General features: G+C 63.4%; 1 protein-coding gene across 2 annotated transcripts in view; it reads left to right on the top strand.

Annotated features, from left to right (window-relative positions):
* Positions 1-21,069, top strand: part of FLNC (filamin C) — a 28,351-nt gene extending 7,282 nt beyond the window's left edge. The window contains exons 11-47 of one of the 2 annotated variants that reach the window (XM_084206674.1): positions 131-267; positions 853-1,046; positions 1,196-1,309; positions 1,642-1,785; positions 2,179-2,302; positions 2,694-2,854; positions 2,996-3,086; positions 3,281-3,450; positions 4,020-4,137; positions 4,747-5,009; positions 5,349-5,946; positions 6,600-6,773; positions 7,243-7,405; positions 8,063-8,223; positions 8,674-8,841; positions 9,296-9,419; positions 9,510-9,666; positions 9,819-10,008; positions 10,486-10,509; positions 10,607-10,854; positions 11,553-11,640; positions 11,718-11,858; positions 12,061-12,189; positions 12,306-12,479; positions 13,054-13,215; positions 13,552-13,755; positions 14,432-14,584; positions 14,683-14,805; positions 15,565-15,825; positions 17,122-17,391; positions 17,785-17,922; positions 18,223-18,338; positions 18,798-18,927; positions 19,244-19,420; positions 19,617-19,835; positions 20,307-20,516; positions 20,838-21,069. In XM_084206674.1, the coding sequence (XP_084062800.1) occupies positions 131-267; positions 853-1,046; positions 1,196-1,309; positions 1,642-1,785; positions 2,179-2,302; positions 2,694-2,854; positions 2,996-3,086; positions 3,281-3,450; positions 4,020-4,137; positions 4,747-5,009; positions 5,349-5,946; positions 6,600-6,773; positions 7,243-7,405; positions 8,063-8,223; positions 8,674-8,841; positions 9,296-9,419; positions 9,510-9,666; positions 9,819-10,008; positions 10,486-10,509; positions 10,607-10,854; positions 11,553-11,640; positions 11,718-11,858; positions 12,061-12,189; positions 12,306-12,479; positions 13,054-13,215; positions 13,552-13,755; positions 14,432-14,584; positions 14,683-14,805; positions 15,565-15,825; positions 17,122-17,391; positions 17,785-17,922; positions 18,223-18,338; positions 18,798-18,927; positions 19,244-19,420; positions 19,617-19,835; positions 20,307-20,516; positions 20,838-21,025 (6,406 nt within the window). In that variant the 3' untranslated portion in view covers positions 21,026-21,069. The remainder of the gene's footprint in view (positions 1-130; positions 268-852; positions 1,047-1,195; positions 1,310-1,641; positions 1,786-2,178; positions 2,303-2,693; positions 2,855-2,995; positions 3,087-3,280; positions 3,451-4,019; positions 4,138-4,746; positions 5,010-5,348; positions 5,947-6,599; positions 6,774-7,242; positions 7,406-8,062; positions 8,224-8,673; positions 8,842-9,295; positions 9,420-9,509; positions 9,667-9,818; positions 10,009-10,485; positions 10,510-10,606; positions 10,855-11,552; positions 11,641-11,717; positions 11,859-12,060; positions 12,190-12,305; positions 12,480-13,053; positions 13,216-13,551; positions 13,756-14,431; positions 14,585-14,682; positions 14,806-15,564; positions 15,826-17,121; positions 17,392-17,784; positions 17,923-18,222; positions 18,339-18,797; positions 18,928-19,243; positions 19,421-19,616; positions 19,836-20,306; positions 20,517-20,837) is intronic. The other variant, XM_084206675.1, reaches the window with a different exon arrangement.
* The last annotated feature ends 301 nt before the right edge of the window (positions 21,070-21,370 follow it).

The following is a 21,370-nucleotide window of genomic DNA, read 5'->3' as shown; positions in this document are numbered from 1 at the left end:
GGGATGCAGGTGTGTGCAGGTGTAGCGTAATCCCCTCCCTCCCATTCCCCCCAGCCCGTTTGAGGTGCAGGTGTGTGAGGGGGTGTACAGGTGTGTTACAGCCCCCCTCACACCTGCCTGTCCCCCCCAGCCCGTTTGAGGTGCAGGTGTCCCCCCAGCCGGGGGCACAGAAGGTCCGGGCCTGGGGGCCGGGGCTCGAGGGCGGGGTCGTGGGGCGCCCTGCAGACTTCGTGGTCGAGGCCGTCGGCACTGAAGTGGGGACCCTTGGTGAGCAGGGGGGAATGTGGAGGTGGGGGGCACTGTGGTGGGGACCCTGGGTGAGCCCTGAAGGGGGGGACATGGGGACAGGGCTGGGGTCCCGTGGTGGGAACAGGATGGAGAGCTATGTGGTGGGGACAAGGGCGTGAGTGGGTGACACCCTGTTGGGGACATGTGGACAGAATGGGGGGCACCATGGGGCAACGTGGCACTGTGGGGGGTGTCAGTGGGGTGAGGACTAGGGCACGGAGTGCGTGAAAACCCACTGGGGACATGGGGACAGGCTGGAGGATGGGCACCATAGTGGGGTCCCCCACTTCTGTGGTGACATGCAGAGGTGGTGACATGGGGCAGGGTGGGGGTGGCCCTGGAGGGGTCAGGGGGACACGGGTGCCACACTGGGGGCACATGGTCACAGAGAGGGGACCATGGTCTGGGGGTCCCCCATGGGGGGAACATAAGGACATGTTAGGTGTCACCCTGCTGGGGGGACAAGGACGAGCCCCGGGGGGGGTGGCACAGGCACAGAGGGGGCTGAGGATGAGCCCTGGGGGTGGCACGGGCCCAGGGTGACGGTGGCTGCGGTGCCCTCAGGGTTCTCCATCGAGGGCCCGTCCCAGGCGCGCATCGAGTGTGACGACAAGGGCGATGGCTCCTGCGATGTGCGCTACTGGCCCACGGAGCCAGGGCTCTACGCTGTGCACGTGGTCTGTGACGACGAGGACATCCGGGACAGCCCTTTCATGGCCGATATCCGCCCCGCTCCCCCTGACTCCTGGCCCGACAAGGTGCTGCGACCCATGGCAACCCACGGATCCCATTGTGCCCTTGTGCTCCATAGTGCCCTGCTGTGCCCCACTGCGCCCCATTGCGCTTCACCTGTGGGTGCTGGGGGTGCCAGCACCCCATTGCATCCTTCTAACTCCCCTCCCCACAGGTGAAGGCCTTCGGGCCAGGGCTGGAACCCACTGGCTGCATCGTGGATCGCCCGGCTGAGTTCACCATCGATGCCCGTGGTGCTGGCAAGGGGCCCCTCAAGCTCTATGCCCAGGTGGGAGCTCTAGGGGCTGTTGGGTGCTGCTGGGGGCTGTTGGGTGACACTGGGTGGTGTTGAACACCTCTGAGTACTGTTGAACAATGCTGGGTTCCATTTAGTGTTGTTGGGCACCTAGAGCATTATTGGGTGCTGTTGGGCACCACTGGGTGCCATTGGCCAGTGCTTAGTGCCATTGGACACCCTTGGGTGCCATTGGCCAGTGCTTAGTGCCATTGGGCACCACTGGGTGGTATTGGCCAGTGCTTGGTGCCGTTGGGCTCCCTTGGGTGCCACTGGCCAACGGTGAGTGTTGTTGGGCTCCCTCACCTCCCCCCTGCTGCTCACAGGATGCCGAGGGCTTCCCCATTGACATCAAGGTGAAGGACAATGGTGATGGCACCTTCCACTGCGTCTACGTCCCCACCAAGGCCATGAAGCACACAGTCATCGTCGCCTGGGGGGGCGTTAACACCCCCAACAGCCCCTTCCGTGTGGGTGTCGTGAGGGCCCATGGGTGCTGGGGTGGCCGTGGGGGTCCCTTGAGGTGTAGGGAGGGGGTGTTAGTCATGGAGGCTGTTGAGGTGTCAGATGTGGGGCATGGGAGTCCCGTGGGGATGGGGGTCAGGGTGGAGCTGGGGGCCCATGCGGTGATGGGGATGGAAATGGGGGTCCCATGGGGTGCTGGATGTGAGGATGGAGGTCCCAAACTTATAGGGTGCTGGGGTAGGGTAGGGCTGGGGGTCCCATGAAATGCTGGGGATGGGAGCCTGGAGTGGTTGGATGGAGGCAGGGTGCCCGTGGTGGGGTTGGAGGTCCCAGTTGCATGGGGTGCCAGGGAAAAAGGGGTCTGTGCTCCTGCCCCATGAGACACTGTGGGCCCACAGGTGAGCGTGGGTGAGGGCAGCCACCCCAGCAGGGTGAAGGTGCATGGGCCGGGTGTGGAGAAGACGGGGCTGAAGGCCAACGAACCCACCTACTTCACCGTGGACTGCAGTGAGGCTGGACAGGGTGGGTGCAATGGCTGGGGGCACCCTGGGAACTCCTCGGTGGGCATGAGGCTTGTGTCCCTGGGCCAGCACCCCTAGTCCTGCACCCCTGGTCCTGCACCATTACCGCCAGTCCTGCTCCAACATTCCTGGATCAAGGGGCCATCATTCCTGGATCATTCATTCTGGGCCCATCAGTTCTGGTCCTGGTCCTGCATCCCTGGTCCTACATCCCTGATCCTGGTCCACTGTCCCTGCTCGTGGATTCCTGGGCCTCCAGCCCTGTTCCTGCACCTGCATCCCTGGTCCATCAGTCCTGGTCCTGTCCATCACCTCCAGTCCCCATCCAGCCCCCTGCCCCACCTGCCCAGTTCCATTCCTTGGTGTACCCACTGACCCGGCCGCCCCCACAGGTGACGTCAGCATTGGCATCAAGTGTGCCCCAGGCGTGGTGGGGCCGCTGGAGGCTGACATCGACTTTGACATCATCAAGAACGACAACGACACCTTCACGGTCAAGTACACCGCGCCGGGCGCGGGGCTCTACACCATCATGGTGCTCTTTGCCAACCAGGTCAGGGTTCTGGGACTGCCCCACATCCCCTGGGGTCCGTCCCGCACTCTGTGGGGTGCCCCAGCCCCCAGGGGCCAGGTGGGGCCGGGGCTCTGACGCCCTGGTGCCCCCATGTCACTGTGCCCTGGTCTCGGTCCCCAGGAGATCCCTTCCAGCCCCTTCCGCATCAAGGTGGACCCGTCCCACGACGCCAGCAAGGTCAAAGCTGAGGGACCTGGGCTCAGCCGGACAGGTGAGCGGCCAGTGGGGTGGGGGACATGGGGTGGGGTGATGGGTGCTGTGGGGCAGGTACTGTGAGTGCCATGGGTCCCACGGGGGGGCAGGGGTGGAAGTGGGGACCCCCACCCACTTCTGGGTGCTGTGGGGCAGGGGCTGTGGGTCCTGTGGTTGCTGTGGGTCCTGCAGTGACTTGATGATGTGGTGCAGGGGTGGAGGTGGGGACCCCCACCCACTTCCGCGTGCAGACGCGGGGGGCAGGGAAGGCCCCCCTGGACGTGCGGTTCGTGGGGTCGGGGCCTGGCCCAGCCGTTGCTGACTTCGAGGTCATCGACAATCACGACTATTCCTACACTGTCAAGTACACACCGCTGCAGCAGGTGCGTGCTGGGGGCACCTGGACCCAGGGAACATCCCACTGAGGCACCTCAACCCACAGGGTTGCCCCCTGGGGGAATGTCCAACATACAGGGGCTCCCTGGCCCATGGCGTACCCAAGAGGGGCCCCCTCACCAACATCCCACTCCCTGGGCTTCCCCAAGGGCACCCACCCATGGAGCCCAGTGTATAGGGGCACCCCATGAGCACTCCCTCCCCATAGGCACCCCCAGCTCCTGGGCAACCCACCCCTATGAACACCCCTCATCACCGTGGACACCCCACCTCTGTGGGCACCCCCTTGGGGCAGCTGCAGCCCCACATGTGTACCTGGCAACCTAGAGCACCCTCAGGTCCACAGATTCCCCCATCCCTGGGAAATTTACCCTCCCCAGCAGCCATGGGTGGCCCCCAGCCCCCCTCAGCCCTATGGCTGTGTGTCCCTTGGCACCCCCTTGGAATCCTCCAGCACCGTCCCCTGGGTGTCCTCCCTCTGCCCCCCTCCCACCCTCTGAGTGGGTGCTGTGTGGGGGTCCCCAGGCAGCACCCTGAAGTGGAGTTGTTCCTGCAGGGCCCCCTGTCTGTGGTGGTCACCTATGGGGGGGATCCCATCCCCAAGAGCCCCTTCCCCGTCACTGTGGCTCCCCCCCTGCAGCTGAGCAAGGTCAAGGTGCAGGGGCTCAACAGCAGTGAGTGGCAGCACTGGGGGAATGGTGGGGGGACCCCGAGGGAGGGGAGCACCCTGCATGGGGTGTGGAGTGGGGGGCGGGTCCTGGAAGGGACACCTGAACACTGGGGGCACCCTGGGGGAAGAGACCTTGGGGGGGACACCTGGGTGACAGGATCAGCCTGGGTGGGCACTCTGAATGTGAGGGCACTCTGGGGAGGGGCACTCTGGAGTGTGGGGTTCAGCATGGGGTGAGGGTGCATGATGGCATGGACACTGTTTGTAGGGGTACCTCTGTGGGGGATACACACCCTGGTTATGGGGTGCAGCTTGGGGGCCCCAAGGGTGGGTTGGGGGTCACCCTAGTAGGAGAGGTTTGAGACCGCCTGTGCATGGGAGCAACCAGGACATGGGGGACAGATAGGGGTGGGGGCATGGGGGGACGCACACACCCTGTGGGGAAACAATACCCTGGATATGGGGGACATCCTTGGGTGGAGGTGACACACCCTGGGACAGACACACATGCCCTGCCCCAGATCTGGGGGACACATCTGGGTATGGGGTTCTCCACAGGTCTGGGGGCACCCCAGGGTGTGGGGTGCCCCTCTGACCACCCACTCCCCTGCAGAGGCAGAGGTGGGGCAGGTGCAGGAGTTCCAGGTGGAGGCCCAGGGTGCAGGAGGCCAGGGGCAACTGGAGGTGAAGGTGACGGGCCCCTCGCGGCGCCCCGTGCCCTGCACAGTGGGGCCGGCACCCCCTGGGGGCCCCCACCCCGTCACCTTCACACCCTCCGAGGAGGGGCCCCACCGTGTCGAGGTCACCTACGATGGGCACCCGGTGCCAGGCAGCCCCTTCCCTGTGGAGGCTCTGCTGCCCCCTGACCCCTCCAAGGTGAGCATGGCACATGTGTGTGCCACAGGGATGTGTGTGTCCCAGCCCCTGTGTGACCCTCTGCCCTCCTGACCCCCGCGTGCCGCTCACAAGCCCCAAATGTGCCTATACCCCCATGTTCCCCCCGACCCCCACGTGTTCCTGTGCGAGCAGGTGGTGGCCTTGGGGCTGGGGCTGCAGGGCAGTCACACGGGGGCCACTGACCCCCACCTGTCCCTGTGTCCCCCTTGCCCCCTACGTGTCCCTCTGTCCCCTTGACTCCTACCTGTCCCTGTGTCCCTCTTGATCTCCACCTGCCCCTGTGTTCCCCCTGACCCCCGTGTGTCCCTGTGTCTGCAGGTGGTGGCCTCGGGGCCAGGGCTGAAGGGTGGCCGTGTTGGGGTCCCAGCACCCTTCTCCATTGCCACGCAGGGCGCGGGCAGTGGGGGGCTGGGGCTGACAGTGGAGGGGCCCTGCGAGGCCAAGATCGAGTGCCAGGACAACGGGGATGGCTCCTGCGCCGTGTCCTACCTGCCCACGGCGCCCGGAGAGTACCACATCAACATCCTCTTTGCTGGGCGCCACATCCCGGGCAGCCCCTTCACGGCCGCGGTCACGGCGCCCTTCGACCCGGCCAAAGTGACGGCCTCGGGGCCGGGGCTGGAGCGCGGCCGTGCGGGCGAGGCGGCCGTCTTCTCCGTGGACTGCTCCCAGGCTGGCGAGGCCGAGCTCACCATCGAGATCCGCTCCGAGGCTGGCGTCAAGGCCGAGGTGCTGGTGCAGAACAACCGCGACGGCACCTACGCCATCACCTACACTCCGGCCTGCGCCGGCGCCTACACCATCACCATCAACTACGGCGGCCTCCCGGTGCCCAACTGCCCCGTGCGCGTCATCGTCGACCCCGCCGTGGACACCAGCAGCGTCAAGGTCTATGGCAAAGGCGTGGAGCCCCGAGGTGAGGGAGGGGCTGTGCAGGGCTCACCAGGCTCCTTCCCGTGGGTGGGGATCTCCTTCTCCCCAGGGGCATCCCGTCCCTGTGGGCATCTCTTCCTTCTGGGTACCCCTGTGGACACCACCACAGGCATCTCCCCTCCATGAGCATCCCCGTGGGCACCCCATCCCTGTGGGTATCTCCTCTCTGTGAACATCCCTGCTCACAGGCATTCCAGCCCCATGGGCATCCCGTCCCCATGGGCACCCCATGGACAGCTCTTCTCACGTGGGGGATTTCTGAGCACCCTATAGACATCCCTCCATGGGCACCTCCTCCTTGCATGGACAACCCCATGACTATGGACACTCCTGTGGTCACTGACATCTCCCCATGGGCATCCCCTCAAATGGGGGCTCTCCTGGGCACCCCACGGGCATCTCTCCTCCCCCTGTCCCCCTGCCACCACCACTACTCAGGGGTCCCTGTGGTTTTCCCCTCATTCCTGGGGGGAAGTTCTGGGGGTGCAGGGGGTGTGGGGTGGGACCCCAAGGGTGTGCCAGTTCCCCCCTGAAGGCCCCTGTGTGTGCCAAGGGGGCCATGGGCTCTCAGAGGCTGCTGTAAGGGACCCTCATGTGAGCTCTGGGCCCCCTTGACCGCCCTGTACCCCTGTACAGGGGTGCTGCGGGAGGTGGGCACTGAGTTCACGGTGGATGCACGGGCACTGGCCCCCACCGGGGGACCCCACGTCCGGGCACGGGTGCTGAACCCCTCAGGGACCCCCATCGACACCTTCGTCACTGACCTCGGCGACGGCACCTACCGCGTGGAGTACACACCCTTCGAGGAGGGTGAGGGAGCCCCCCAACCCCCCTGGGAGCCCCAAAGCCCCCAGAGACCCCAAGACCCTCTTGCAGTCCCCAGGGGACCCCCAACCCCCTGGGAACCTCCAGGGACCATGAGCTCCCCCAGGGACTCTGCTTCCACACCAGACTCCAACTTCCCCCCTGGACCCCAAGTCCTGGCCAGGCATCCTCCATTCCTCATAAGGGACCTTCAGAGAGGGACCTTCCCATACCATGTCCAAGTGGGGAACCCCTTCAATTCCTGCTGGATACCCAGAACCAGGAACCCCCAAGACCCCTGAGACACCCAACCAGGGACTCCCAGCTTCCCCCAAAAACCTCATACAGGGATCCCCAAAACCCCCAAGACCTTTCAAACCCCACCAAGGGACCCCCAAAATCCCCTGAGAATCCCCACCCCAGAGACCCCTTGTGCCCCCTCCATGGGCAGTGTGTGATAGTGTCCCTGTCGCAGGGCTGCACCTGGTGGAGGTGACATATGATGACGTGGCGGTCCCCAAGAGCCCGTTCCGTGTGGGGGTGACCGAGGGCTGCGACCCCACACGTGTTCGGGCGCACGGCCCTGGCCTGGAGGGCGGCCTGGTGGGCACAGCCAACCACTTCACTGTGGAGACCAGGTGGGCACTGGCCCCCAGCCTCAATCCAGCCCTGCTCCCCAAAGGCCCCAACCCCTGCCTTCCAATCCCTGCCCGAGCCGTATTCCACACCCACCGACCCCTCATGCTGTCCATGGTGGGGGGTTCGTGGTGGGCCTGGCTCCCTGCTTTGTGTGGAGACCAGGTGGGCACCACCCTGAGTCCCTCCATTCCCACACCCATGGACTCCTCCCCCAGAGATGTCACCTCCATCCCAAGCCACCATCTCCATCGCCTGTCGTGGAAGTGCCACCACTATCCACTTGCACCTGTGCCCTTCATGTGCATGTCCCACCTCTGTCCCATGTCACCAGCCTGCCACCTCCATCCTATGCCACCACCCTGGCATCCTCATGTTCCACCACAGAGGTCCCACACCCAACCTCTTGCATCCTCTACCACCTGTGTCCTTTTCCATGTATGTGCCACCTCCATCCCATGCCATCAAACAGGGATCTCCACCCCCTGCTATGAAAGTGCCATCTCCATCCCATGTCACCAGGATATCATCTCTGTCCCCTTGCCGTGGAGGTGCCACCTCTGCCAGGGAGGTGGCACCTCCATCTCCCCGCCATGGCAGTTGTTCCCCCTGGCCCCACCATGCCTGTGTCATCTCTCTGAGTGGTGGCATGTCCCCAGGGGCGCGGGCACTGGGGGGCTGGGCCTGGCCATCGAGGGTCCCTCAGAGGCGAAGATGTCCTGCAAAGACAACAAGGACGGGAGCTGCGCAGTGGAGTATGTCCCCTTCACGCCTGGTGACTACGATGTCAACATCACCTTCGGCGGCCACCCCATCCCCGGTGCGGGCAGACACAGGGATGGGGGTGGGGGGAGATCTCCTGACTGTCATCTGTTGGTCACAGGGCTTCACTGTGGTGATGCTACCCATAGTGGCCCCACGGCCAAGTTGTCCCCTGCCCATGCTGTCCCCATGGCCATGGCTTTGGTACCCCCGTGGCCACACTGACCGATGGTCGTGGTGTTGTCCTCATGGCTCACATTCACCCCATGGCCACAGTGACCTTATTACACACTGGCCCCACAGTGTCCATGCACATGATGGACACGCCAACTGTATGGCCAGGCTGTCCCTGTGCCCCTGTTGACCTCATAGCCATGTTGACCTTGTCCTCATGCTGATCCCATCCCCACACTGACCCCATTCCCACACTGACCCCACACTCACCTTGGCAGCAGCCACATTGCCCCCATCCCCACCTGCCCCATGCTGACCCCCTGTCTCCACACAGGGAGCCCGTTCCGGGTGCGAGTGCGGGATGCTGTGGACGCCTCAAAAGTGACATGCTCGGGGCCAGGGCTGGGTCCCAGTGTCCGTGCACGGCTGCCCCAGAGCTTCACCGTGGACGTCAGTGCCGCGGGACGTGCAGCCCTTGAGGTGACGCTGCTGGGGCCCACTGGTACGTGGGGACATGGGGGGCGGGGGGGCCCATGTCTCGTGGGGTGTCCTGACCTCTGGGGTGTCCTGCCTCTTAAATGTCCTACTCCGTAGGACATCGTGGCCCTTGGATCCCATGGTCCATGGAGAGTCCTGCCCCCGGGGGTGTGCAGACTCCTGGGTTGTCTAGCACCATGGATGCCCTGTTCCAAAGGGTGTCCAGCCTCATGGTGTCCCCTGTTATACAGGGTGTCCTACCTGTGGACGTCCTGCTCCACAGAGTGTCCTACCCCATAGGACTTCCAGCCCCGTGGATGCCTTTCTTCATAGGGTGTCCAACTCCATAGGGTGCCCTCCTCATGGATACTCAGATCCACCCAGGGAGGTTGTGCCCTACATGCTGCTCTATACTCCCAATGTCCCACACGTCTCCCTGCCTCACATGTCCCCACCCCACGTGTCCCACTGCCCCACAGGGCTGCCGGAGCCAGTGGAGATCCGAGACAATGGTGATGGCACCCACAAGGTGACCTACACTCCAGCCACTGACGGGCCCTACACCGTGTCTGTCAAGTACGGGGGGCAGGAGGTGCCACGCAGGTGAGACCCCACCTCGGGTGGGCACAGGGGGACAGGATCCCCACACAGCCTGGAGATCCCGGCACCCTGCTGACTCCCTGCTTCCCCCAGTCCCTTCAAGGTGACGGCGCTGCCCGCCCATGATGCCAGCAAGGTGCGGGCGAGTGGCCCCGGGCTGAGTGCGGGAGGGATCCCTGCCAGCCTCCCTGTGGAATTCACCATTGACGCCCGTGACGCCGGCGAGGGACTGCTCACGGTGCAGATTCTGGTCAGTGTGTGAGGGGGAAACATGGGGCAGCGTGAGGGTTGTGGGGGGCACACTGAGGATGGGCTGCTCACAGTCCAGATCCTGGTCAGTGCAGGGGTGCTGAGCCCCACAGGGTGCCCCCAGCACAGGGCACTGATGGGGGTTGCCTGCAGGACCCCGAGGGACAGCCCAAGAAGGCATCGATCCGGGACAACGGGGATGGCACCTACACAGTGTCCTACGTGCCCGATGTGCCGGGGCGCTACACCAGCACTGTCAAGTACGGGGGTGACGAGATCCCCGCATCGCCCTTCCGGGTCCTCGCCGTGCCTTCTGGCGATGCCAGCAAGTGCCTCGTCACAGGTGGGGCTGCCCCCCAGTGTCCTTATGCTGACCTATGTCATTCCCTTGCTGGCCTCTGGCATCCCCTTGCTGACCCACAGCATCCTCTCACTGCCCCACGATTTCCCCTCGCTGCCCCACCACACCCCTCCCTGCCCCACAGCGTCCCTCCTGCCCCACAGCATCCCCTCCTGCCCCACAACATCCATATGCTGACCCACAGTGTCCCCCTGCTGTCCCACAGCACCCACCCCAGACACCCCTGCCTTACCCCCTACCACCCCATGGCTGCCCCCCAGCACACCCACTGCCCCACTGCTGCCCCTCAGCACCCCTCCCACCACCCCCAGACCTGCCCCGCGGCACAGTGGGGATGAGCGGGTGCCCCCAGGACAGGATGTGCCGGCCCCCCCGGAGCCCCCCGGCCCTCTCGGCATCCCCGGCCCCCCAACCAGCCCCCCAACCCCTTCTCACCGCTCTCCCTGGTCTTTCTTGCAGTATCCATTGGGGGCCATGGACTGGGTAAGTGGTGCCAGGGGGCAGTTGGGGGGCTGGGAGGAGGCAGTTGGGGGATAGATTTGGAGTCCCCCCATGGCCCTGACCCCACCCTCCCCTGCAGGTGCCTGCCTGGGCCCCACAATCCAGATCGGGGAGGAGACGGTGATCACGGTGGATGCAAAGGCAGCGGGACAGGGCAAGGTCACCTGCAAGGTGTCAACGCCTGATGGTGCTGAGCTGGACGTGGATGTGGTGGAAAACCACGATGGCACTTTTGACATCTTCTACACTGCACCTGAGCCTGGCAAATATGTCATCACCATCCGCTTTGGTGGGGAGCATGTCCCTAACAGCCCCTTCCATGTCATGGTGAGTGGGGCACTGTGAGGGGCACTGTGAGTCTGGGGGGGTTGTGATGAGCACCATGGGTCAGACTTTGGGAGACCATGGTGTGGGCAGCATGGAATTGGGAGACCACGGTGGGTGCCATGGGGCAGAGAGCAGGGACTATGATGGGTACTGTGGGGTCGGGTGATCATGGTGGATGCTGTGGGGCAGACAGGTGGGGCTGTGGGGTTGGGAAACAGTGGTGGATCCAAGGGGCAAAGAGTTGAGGGCACAACGGACAGCATGGGACAGATTTTGAACATCAGGGTGAAACCATGGTGGGGTTGGAGCATCATGGTAGGCATCAACAGACAGAGGACTGGGGCCATGGTCGACACCAAGGGACAGAGAGTTGAGTCAGTCCGCCTGGAGTTGCAAGAGCACAATGGACACTGCAGGGTTGGGTGACCATGATGGAAGTTATTGAATTGGGGGACCATGGAGGGGCAGTGTTGGGACAATGGTGACCATCCTGGAGCTGAGAGTTGGGAGACCATGGTGGGCACTGTGGGGCCAGGGTTGTGGTGTTGGGCGTTAGGATCATGGTGGACACCGTGGGGTTCGGAGGTCATGAGGATCATCACAGGGCTGGGAGCCCACCTCTCATGTCCCCTCTATGGCCACCCTGGGGCTGGGAGCCCACCATGAGTTCTCACCCTCCCTCTCTGCCCCACGATCAGGCCACGGAGGAGCCCCCAGCCAACACCGAGAACCTCCGGCCCTTTAACCTCGTCATCCCCTTCACAGTGCAGAAGGGTGAGATCACAGGTACAGCACAGGGTTGTGGGGATAGGGACCACCCCTTCAGCCCCCTCTTGGTGCCCCTACTGACAAAATACCCCTAGGTGAGGTGCGGATGCCCTCGGGGAAGACAGCACGGCCCAACATCACCGACAACAAGGACGGGACAGTGACAGTGCACTATGCCCCCTCCGAGAAGGGGCTGCATGAGATGGACATTCGCTATGATGGCAACCACATCCCTGGTGAGCCACTGGGGGGCACTGGGAGCCACTGGGAGGTGGCTGAGGAAGGTTGATACAACTATGCCCTGTCTGGGCTCCTGTGGGTCAAGCACGCACCATGGTGTGGAATGTCCCTGTGGAATGTCTCTGTGGGGTCCATGGTTGGTCACCCTTGTGTTGGGGTGTCCCCATGGGTCTCTGACCATTGTCCCTTGTGTCCCAGGGAGTCCCCTTCAGTTCTATGTGGATGCCATCAACCCACGCCACGTCAGTGCCTATGGGCCTGGGCTGAGCCATGGGATGGTCAACAAGCCATGCACATTTACCATTGTCACCAAGGACGCTGGCGAGGGTAAGTGATGGCCAAGGGGGGCTGGGAGGTCATGGGGACCCCCAGTGCCATCAGGAGGGACTGTTGCCTCCTGACGCCCCTTGTCCAGTGCCTTCTAACAATGCCTGTGCCTCCAGGTGGGCTGTCGCTAGCAGTCGAAGGTCCCTCCAAGGCAGAGATTACCTGCCAGGACAACAAGGACGGGACATGCACCGTGTCCTACCTGCCCACAGCCCCTGGTGACTACAGCATCATCGTGCGCTTTGATGACAAACACATCCCAGGCAGCCCCTTCACTGCCAAGATCACTGGTGAGACAGCCTGGGGGGCACAGTGCACAGTGGGGTCTGGGGGAGTTCTGGGGGTTCTTGGGGGCTCCACGGGGGCACCTGGTTGGTCATGGAGACATCTATGGAGTCATGGCCATGAGGGCACCTGCGAGGCTGTGGGGACACTTGTATGACCATGGGGGTACCTGTGGATCATGAAGACCATGACATGGTCATGGGGACACCTGTGGGGTAATGGGCACACTTGCCCCATGGCCACTGGGAAAGCTGTGGTGTCTCTTGTCCATCCCTGGCCACCAGGATCCCCCCTCCCATGGCCTTGGGGACACTGTGAAACCTTGGAGTCCCATGGCCATAGGGGTGTCATAGAGCTTTGAGGACCCCATCACAAAGCCATGTAGACCTTGTGGGGACTCTATCCATGGCCTTGAGGCTGCTATTCACACATCTTTGAGCAACCCCTGATTCTGAGGACCCTCTCCATATGTCCATTGGGATGTTGCGGGGCTTTGGGAATGTCATTCCATCACCCCGGGATCATCTTCATCTTGTCGTCCACCTTGGGTTGATGTCCCTGCTGTTGGCATGTCTGCAGGGGATGACTCCATGCGCACATCCCAGCTCAATGTGGGCACCTCAACCGATGTGTCACTGAAGATTGCAGAGACAGACCTGAGCCTGTTGGCGGCTACCATCCGCGCACCCTCGGGCAACGAGGAGCCATGCCTGCTCAAGCGGCTGCCCAACCGCCACATCGGTGTGCAGAGACATGGGGATACCATGGGGACACCATGGGGACACCATGGGGACACAGATGTGGGCACAGGAGAACTGGCACATGGGCACATGAGAGGAGGATGTGGGACCTGGGAACTTGTCGGGACAGGAAACAGTGGGGCTATGGGGTCACAGGGATGGGTGGCCTTGTGGCATTGGGTCAACAGGGGGTTGGTGGCCATAGTCAAGGGACTTGGATGGTGACCAGGGGCTGATGGAGGTGGCCAGGGGCTGGTGGTGGTGGCTAGGGGATGGGGATGGTACATGCATGGTGGCCAAGTCTGGTGGTGGTGTGTGACTGCTGTGTCCTCCCCAGGCATCTCATTCACACCCAAGGAGGTGGGCGAGCACGTGGTGAGTGTGCGGAAGAGTGGGCAGCACGTCACCAACAGCCCCTTCAAGATCCTGGTGGGACAGTCAGAGATTGGTGATGCTGGCCGGGTCAAGGTGTGGGGCCAGGGGCTTCTGGAGGGCCACACCTTTGAGGTGGCTGAGTTCATCGTGGACACACGCAGTGCTGGTGAGGACACGGTGGGGGACGGCCATGGCGGGTGGCCATGGCTAAGGGCAGGGTGGGGTGATGGCCATGACCATGAGTAGGCTGTGGCCACCCAAGGATGAGGCGGTGGCCATGGTTATTGCAGTGGTGTACTAAGGCCACATGTGATGGTGGCCAAAGCTACATGTGGCAAGGAAGGGATGGTAGTGATGGTCATGGCCAAGGCTGGATGGTTCCTGTGGTTGGAGTTGGATGGAGGCTGTGGTAGTGATGTCGCCATAGCCAGGATGATTTGAGGACCATGGCCATGCTACAGCTGTTGCCACCACAGGATCAGTTGGTGGCTATGCTATGAGCTTCATCTAAATGGGATGGTGACCATGGTGGTGGCATGGCCAATGCCCAGGTGAAAGGTGGCTAAGGCTAGGGCATGGCTGTGGCCAACACAAGATGGGCTGGTGGCCATGATTATGGGCATGGTATGACCATGGCCAGGATGGAGTGGTGGCCATGTCCATGGTGCAGCCAAGAGGGTGATGCTGTGGTAACCATGGCAAGGCCATGGCCAGGACAAGGGTGATGACTGGGATTGGGTGGTGACCATGGACAGTTTGGGCTTGTGGCCTTGGTATGACCATGACCAGGACAGGGACAGCCTCCACAGGACACCTCTGATCATGTCCCCATGTCCACCCAGGTTACGGCGGGCTGGGCCTGTCCATTGAGGGCCCCAGCAAGGTGGATATTAACTGTGAGGACATGGAGGATGGCACCTGCAAAGTCACCTACTGCCCCACTGAACCTGGCAACTACATCATCAACATCAAGTTTGCTGACAAACATGTCCCAGGTGCGGCTGGGGGAAACGTGGGGGACAGAGGGTTGTGGTGGGGAGGGGTGCTAGAATCCCCGGGGGGGACGAGTCCCTGAGGTAACTGTCTCCCACAGGGAGCCCCTTCACGGTGAAGGTGACAGGTGAGGGGCGGATGAAGGAGAGCATCACGCGCCGGCGGCAGGCGCCTTCCATCGCCACTGTTGGCAGCACCTGTGACCTCAACCTTAAGATCCCAGGTAGGGTTGGCCTTCCTCCTCCTTCTCCTCCTCCCTCTTCTCCTCCTCCTACGCCCTCCTCCTCTCACCCTCCCTCCTTCTCCTCCTGCTTCTCCTCCTCTTTTCCTCCTCTTCCTTCTCATCTTTCATCCTCCATTTTCCTCCTCTTCATGCTCCATCATCCTCCTCTCTTCCTCCTCTTTTTCTCCCTTCTCTATCCTAATCTTTTTCCTCCTGCTCTGTGGGCGATGGGGAGGTAGAGACACATCTCAGCCACTCCAGCTCTGATTTCTCCTTGCTTCCTCTTTCTCTCCCCTCCGTGCATCTGTGTCCATGTCTGTGTCCCTCTGTGTGCCTGTGCCTGCGTCCTTGCATCCCACTGTGCATGCCACCCTGCACTGATACCTCCATCCACGTCTGTGCGTCCATTCACACCTAACCACATGTCCATCTCTGGCTTCATCCACCCTTGGCTCCACCCCTCCCTGCACCATTCTCTACTTCCAACCCTGTGACCACCCATGTCTCCACCCATCATGATTCCATCATCCCTGTGTCCATCCTTGTCTCCATCCCTCCATGTCTCCACTCATCCACGTCTCCTCCCATCACTACATCCATCCCTCTGTCCATTCATCCCCTTGTCTATCCATATCCTCGTGTGTCCCCATCACCCCTCTGTGCACCCTTCCGTTCCCCCTCCGTGCTCACGTCCTGTGGTCCCCATGTGTCCCCACGTGCCCGCACTGTCCCTCTGTGTCCCCGCGGGGTGTTCCCCAGGGAACTGGTTCCAGATGGTGTCGGCGCAGGAGCGGCTGACGCGCACGTTCACGCGCAGCAGCCACACGTACACACGCACGGAGCGCACTGAGATCAGCAAGACGCGCGGCGGCGAGACCACGCGCGAGGTGCACGTGGAGGAATCGACCCGCGTGGGTGGCGCCTTTCCCCGCGCGCCCCCGGAGCCCTTCGGGGCCTTCGGGGCCTTCGGGACCCGCGAGGGCATCGGCGCCTTTGCAGCCCCTGCGCGCGCACACGAGGGTGCGTCCTGCAGCGGGCTCCTTCGGGGGGTGCGCGCGGGGGTGTGCAGCAAAGTGGGATTGCACAAGAGCTGCGTGTGCATGAGGGGCAAGTGCGCACCACGGCTGGGCGTGCGGGCACCGTGCTTGCACGAGGGGCGGGGGGCATGAGGGGAGTGTGAGTGCAGGGAGGTGTGTTTGCACAAGGACTGGGTGCACCGGAGCAGCGGTGTGTGTTTGCACAGAGCTGTGCTTGCACAAGGCCTGGGTGTGCAAGAAAGTGGGCTTGCATGAGAGCTGGGCACACTTTCCATGGGAGTGCCCTTGCACACGGCTGTTCGTGCTCGCACAAGGGCCCACCTTTGTGTGCCCAGGACACATCTGGGACAGAGTCCCTGGCACATGCGTCGGGGCTGCTGTGCTGATGGGGGATGCCCTTCGCATGGGATGTGTGCAGAGGTGGGGGCAACTCTGGCTCTTTGCACACGCAGGTGCACACCTGCTTATGGGATGTGTGTGCTCAGCCCCGAGGGCTGTGGGTCCCCTCGGCATGGGTGTGCAGTCCCTCGAGGGCGTGTGCATGAGTGTGCACACATGTGTGTGAATATGTGTGTGTGTGTGTGCACCCTGGCAGGTGCACGTGTCCTGTGCGTGAGGGAGTGCACTTGCAGGGTGGCGTGCACCCAGTGCGGGGTAGTACCTGGGCTCTGGTGGGTGTTGTGATGTCAGGGCACACTGGTGGCAGGGTGGTTGGATGGCAGTGACAAGGGTGCGCTGGTGGTGGGGTAGTAGGGTGTTAGTGTGCCAGGGAGCCCTTGGGATGATGGTGAGATGGTGATGGGGCAATGGGGCGCCCCAGTGCCCTGGTATCAGGGTGACAGGATGTTGGGGTGCCAAGATGACACAGGGCCCCGGTGACAGGATGCAGGGGTGCTGTAGTGCCAGGGTGATGGCTTGCTGGAGTGACAGGGTGCCATGGTGACAGGTGCTGGGGTGCCATAATGACATGGTGATATGGGAATGGGGTGCAGAGGGGCTGGGGTGCAGGGGTACCTGGGTTACAGGATGATGGAGTGATGTGGTGACAAGGCGCTCTGGCGACAGGATGACAGTGTGCCATATAGTGATGGGGCGCTGGGGTGCCATAGTGGCTCAGTGGTGGTGTGACAACAATGGGGTGGTGTTGGGGTGCCCAGGTGTGTGCCTGCAGGCGAGGCGATGGTGCAGGAGCTGGGATGCCATAGCGGTAGGGTGTTGGGGTGGCGCTGGGGTGCCAATGGTGTTGGGGTGCCCATGGTGACGGGGTGCGTGCCTGCAGGCGAGGCATCGGCACAGGAGCTGTCGGCGCAGGTGCTGAGCCCGTCGGGGCAGCGGCGCGAGGCCGAGGTGGTGCCAGGAGGCGCAGGGGTGTACAGCGTGCGCTTCGTGCCCCAGGAGACGGGCGCCCACACCGTCAGCGTCAAGTTCCGGGGGCAGCACGTGCCCGGGAGCCCCTTCCAGTTCACTGTGGGGCCCCTGGGCGAGGGCGGCGCCCACAAAGTGCGCGCGGGGGGCACCGGGCTGCAGCGCGCTGTGGCCGGCACGCCAGGTACGGGGGGTCTGCTGGGTGTGGGAGATGATGGGGGCCTGGGGGCTCTGGGGGTGAGGGGGATGTGGGGGCAATGAGAGATGGGTGCTCTTGGGGGGATGTGTGTGGGGTCCGGGTGCTGTTGGGGGCGTGGGCAGTAATGGGGAGGGGTAGGTGCTATGTGTGTGTGGGGTGTTGGTGAAATTTGGGGGACTCTGGGTGCTGGGATGGGGATTTGGGTACAGCTGGTGTGAGGGCAATGGGGGGGTGTCATAGGTGCTCTGTGTTCCATGGGTGGGTGGGGGTTCTTTGGGGGGGTCTGGGTGCCATGGGGACGTGGGTGCAGGTCTGTGCTGGGTGTCACCATCCTGGGGTGCCATTGAGGGCCAGGGTGACCCTGGTGACCCCCCCCAGCTGAGTTCAGCATCTGGACGCGTGAGGCGGGCGCGGGGGGACTCTCCATCGCTGTCGAGGGGCCCAGCAAGGCCGAGATTTCCTTTGAGGACCGCAAGGACGGCTCCTGTGGCGTCTCCTACCTGGTGCAGGAGCCAGGTGAGGGGGGACTACCCCAACACCCCCAACTACTCCTAACATCCCCCAGGGTGCTCAGCCTGGGGCTGGGGCCACGGGACCCTCATATAAGGAGGAACCCACATGGAAATGTATCCCCAATTAAGGGTGTCCCCCCCAGGATGATGTCCCCAAAAAAAGGTGTCTCTCTGCACAGGTGTCCCCATGGGAGGGTGTCTCCATGAGTGGTGTCTCTGTGCATGGGTGTCCCCACATAGCAGTGTTCCCAAGGGAAGGTGTCCCTGTGTGGGGGCTCCCTGCCTGACGTCCCCTGTCCCCCAGGTGACTACGAGGTGTCCATCAAGTTCAACGAGGAGCACATCCCTGACAGCCCCTTCATTGTCCCTGTGGCCTCCCACTCCGATGATGCCCGACGCCTCACTGTCACCAGCCTGCAGGTACTGGGGACAGCCCCTGTGAAACCCTGGGGCACCCCTGGGCTCACGTGCCACAGGATGCCCTCTGGGTCCCCAGGTCACTCTTGGGCTGCTCTGAGCCCCTATTTTACTCTTGAGATGCCCACTGTGTGCCACCATTGGGTCTCCTGTGGCACTCTTGGATCCTCTGGGGCCACCTCTCCCTCCCTCATATAATTCTTGGGGCCACCTCTCTCTCCCTCATGTCACCCTTAGACCACATTTATGTCCCTCTGTGCCAGCCTTGGGACCCCTTCTGGTGCCAGTCCCACATCCCTTGTGGCACATTGCACCCCTGTGTCACCCTTGGGCCCTGTGGTGTTCCCCCTGCCCCACTGCCCCCCTGCTGTGTCCCTCCATTCCCTGGGGTGAACTAGACAGTGTCATTCACGATGTCCCCCTGTCCCCCCCGTCCCCGATGCCACTGTGTTGTCCCCACAGGAGACAGTGGCAGTGAACCAGCCAGCGTCCTTCGCGGTGCAGCTGAACGGGGCGCGCGGCGTCATCGACGCCAAGGTGCACACGCCTGCAGGGGTGGTGGAGGAGTGCTACGTGTCTGAGCTGGACAGCGGTGAGGGAACATGGGGACACCGTGGGGACACTGTGGGGACACTGTGGGGACACCGCGGGGACACCGGGTCTGCAGATGTGGGGTTGTGGGCACAGGGTGCAGGACATGGGGACATGTGATGTGGGGACATGGGGCTTGAGAGCCTGGGAACATGGGGTATGGGGACAGAGTGACACAGGGGCACAGGGACACAGGACATGGTGACATGATGACATCTTCCAGACTAGTACACACTGGGGTTTTTGTGTGGGGTGCGGAGACACAGGGATGTGGGACATGGGACACAGGGACATGGTGACATGTCTGTGTCCCCCAGACCGGTACGCCCTGGGGTTCCTGCCACGTGAGAACGGAGTCCACTCCATCGACCTGCGCTTCAATGGGCGCCACGTGCCCGGGAGCCCCTTCAACATCCGCGTGGGCGAGCAGAGCCAGGCTGGGGACCCTGGGCTCGTCACTGCCTTTGGGCCAGGCCTCGAGGGTGGCCGCACAGGTGACACTGCTGTGGAGACAGGGACAGGGCTGTGGGAGGGGGTGGGGAGAGACATGGCCATGAAATGGTGATGGAGACAGAGCCACGATGGAGATGTGGCCGTGGCGTTGCCGTGATGGGAACGTGGCCGTGGATGGTGACCACAATGGTGTCCTGGTGTCCCCCTCATGATGCCATCCCCGTGTCCATCTCCCAGGGGTGCCCTCAGAGTTCCTGGTGAAGACAGCCAATGCAGGGGCAGGAGCACTGGCTGTCACCATTGATGGCCCCTCCAAAGTGGAGCTGGACTGTACTGAGGTCCCCGAGGGCCACCGCGTCACCTACACCCCAATGGCCCCTGGCAACTACCTCATCTCCATCAAGTATGGGGGCCCCCACCACATCGTGGGGAGCCCTTTCAAGGCCAAGGTCACTGGTATGAACAGGGGGGACATGGGGGTGGGAGGGGACATGGGTATTGGGAGGGACGTGGGGACAGAGAGGAACATGGAACTGGTGGGGACATGGGAACTAAGGGGGACAGGGGGACACTGGGGCCACATCATGGGCAGCCCTTCAAGGCCAAGGTCACTGGTACAGGGTGGGGGCAGACACGAGGATGGGGGGCATGGAAAAGGGAGACTGGGGGAGGAGAACATGGGAGTTCCCTGTGTGGGGTGACAAGGGTCACTGATGGGCATGATGGAGACGTGCAGGAGGGCCACCCTGCAGGACCCCCAGGGTGACATGAGTGGGGGGGTCCTGGGGGCGATGTGGTGTAGGAGCCCCAGGATGACATGATGGGGGTGCCAGAGGGAGGGGGTTTCCCCGAAAGATGTCCCCCCAGCACGGTGTGATGGGGGTGTCCCATGGTGGGGGCTGACCGTGTCCCCCTGGTACTCCCCAGGCCCACGGCTGTCGGGCGGGCACAGTCTGCATGAGACCTCGACAGTGCTGGTGGAGCCGGTGGTGAGAGCGGGCTCGCGGGGCCCCCCCGCCTTTGGGGGTGTCACCAAGGCCCCCTCAGACGCTGGGCAGGTGGTGGCCCGGGGGCCAGGGCTAGCAGCCGCCCGCCTAGGCCACAAGAACCACTTCACTGTGGACTGCAGCAAGGCCGGTGAGGGGCACTGCAGGTCTTGGGGCGGGTTGGAGGGCGCGTGGGGCTGGAAGGGCAGAGGGCGGCTCAGCAGGCACGCCAGGGGCTCCTATGGAGTCCTGTGAGGGCTTGGAGGAGAGGTGGTGGGTCTGCGGGGTGTTCAGGGAATTCTGGGGAGCCTTCAGAAAGGACGGGGTGGGTTAAAGGTGGGTCTGGGGGCCCTGGGAGGGGATGGGGTGGGGGAGTGGGGGAGTCTGATGGAGGGTCTGGGATGCAGGGGGGGAAGCTCAGGGCGACCCTGGGGTCTCGAGCTCAGGGTTCACCCTGCCCGTGTCCCCCCAGGCACAAACATGCTGCTGGTGGGGGTGCACGGCCCCAAGGCCCCGTGCGAGGAGGTGCACGTGAAGCACGAGGGGAACCGCGTGTACACGGTGACCTACAGCGTGCGGGAGCGCGGCGAGTACGTGCTGCTGCTGCGCTGGGGCGACCGCGACGTCCCGGGGAGCCCCTTCCGCGTCACTGCGGCCTGAGAGCCCCGGCACACGGGGCCGCGGGCCTGGCAATAAAGCACTGGGAGAGGAACGGGGTCCGAGTGGTGACTGGGGACACGGCGCGTGCTGGCGCTGGGAGCGGGCCGGGGCCGGGGCCGGGGCCATTCTGGGCAAGGACGGCTGGTCCGGGGGTGTCCCGAGCAAGACACCACAATTCCAGGGTGTGCAGAACAGCACAGCAGGGTCTGGGGGCGGCCCTGGGAGTCCGGGGCAGGACATCGTGGTCCTAGGGGCTGGGGGGCATTCTGTGGGCTGCTGGATGGGATCATGAGGCCCTGCTGTGAGATGGTCAGGTCTGGAACAGAACACTGGAGCTGGCCTGGG

The sequence above is a fragment of the Fringilla coelebs genome (assembly GCF_963513975.1).
Source record: "Fringilla coelebs genome assembly, chromosome: 5".
NCBI classification, from domain to species: domain Eukaryota; kingdom Metazoa; phylum Chordata; class Aves; order Passeriformes; family Fringillidae; genus Fringilla; species Fringilla coelebs.
The sequence above is the reverse complement of the archived record's forward strand: the minus strand, read 5'-3'. Positions and strand labels throughout refer to the sequence as shown.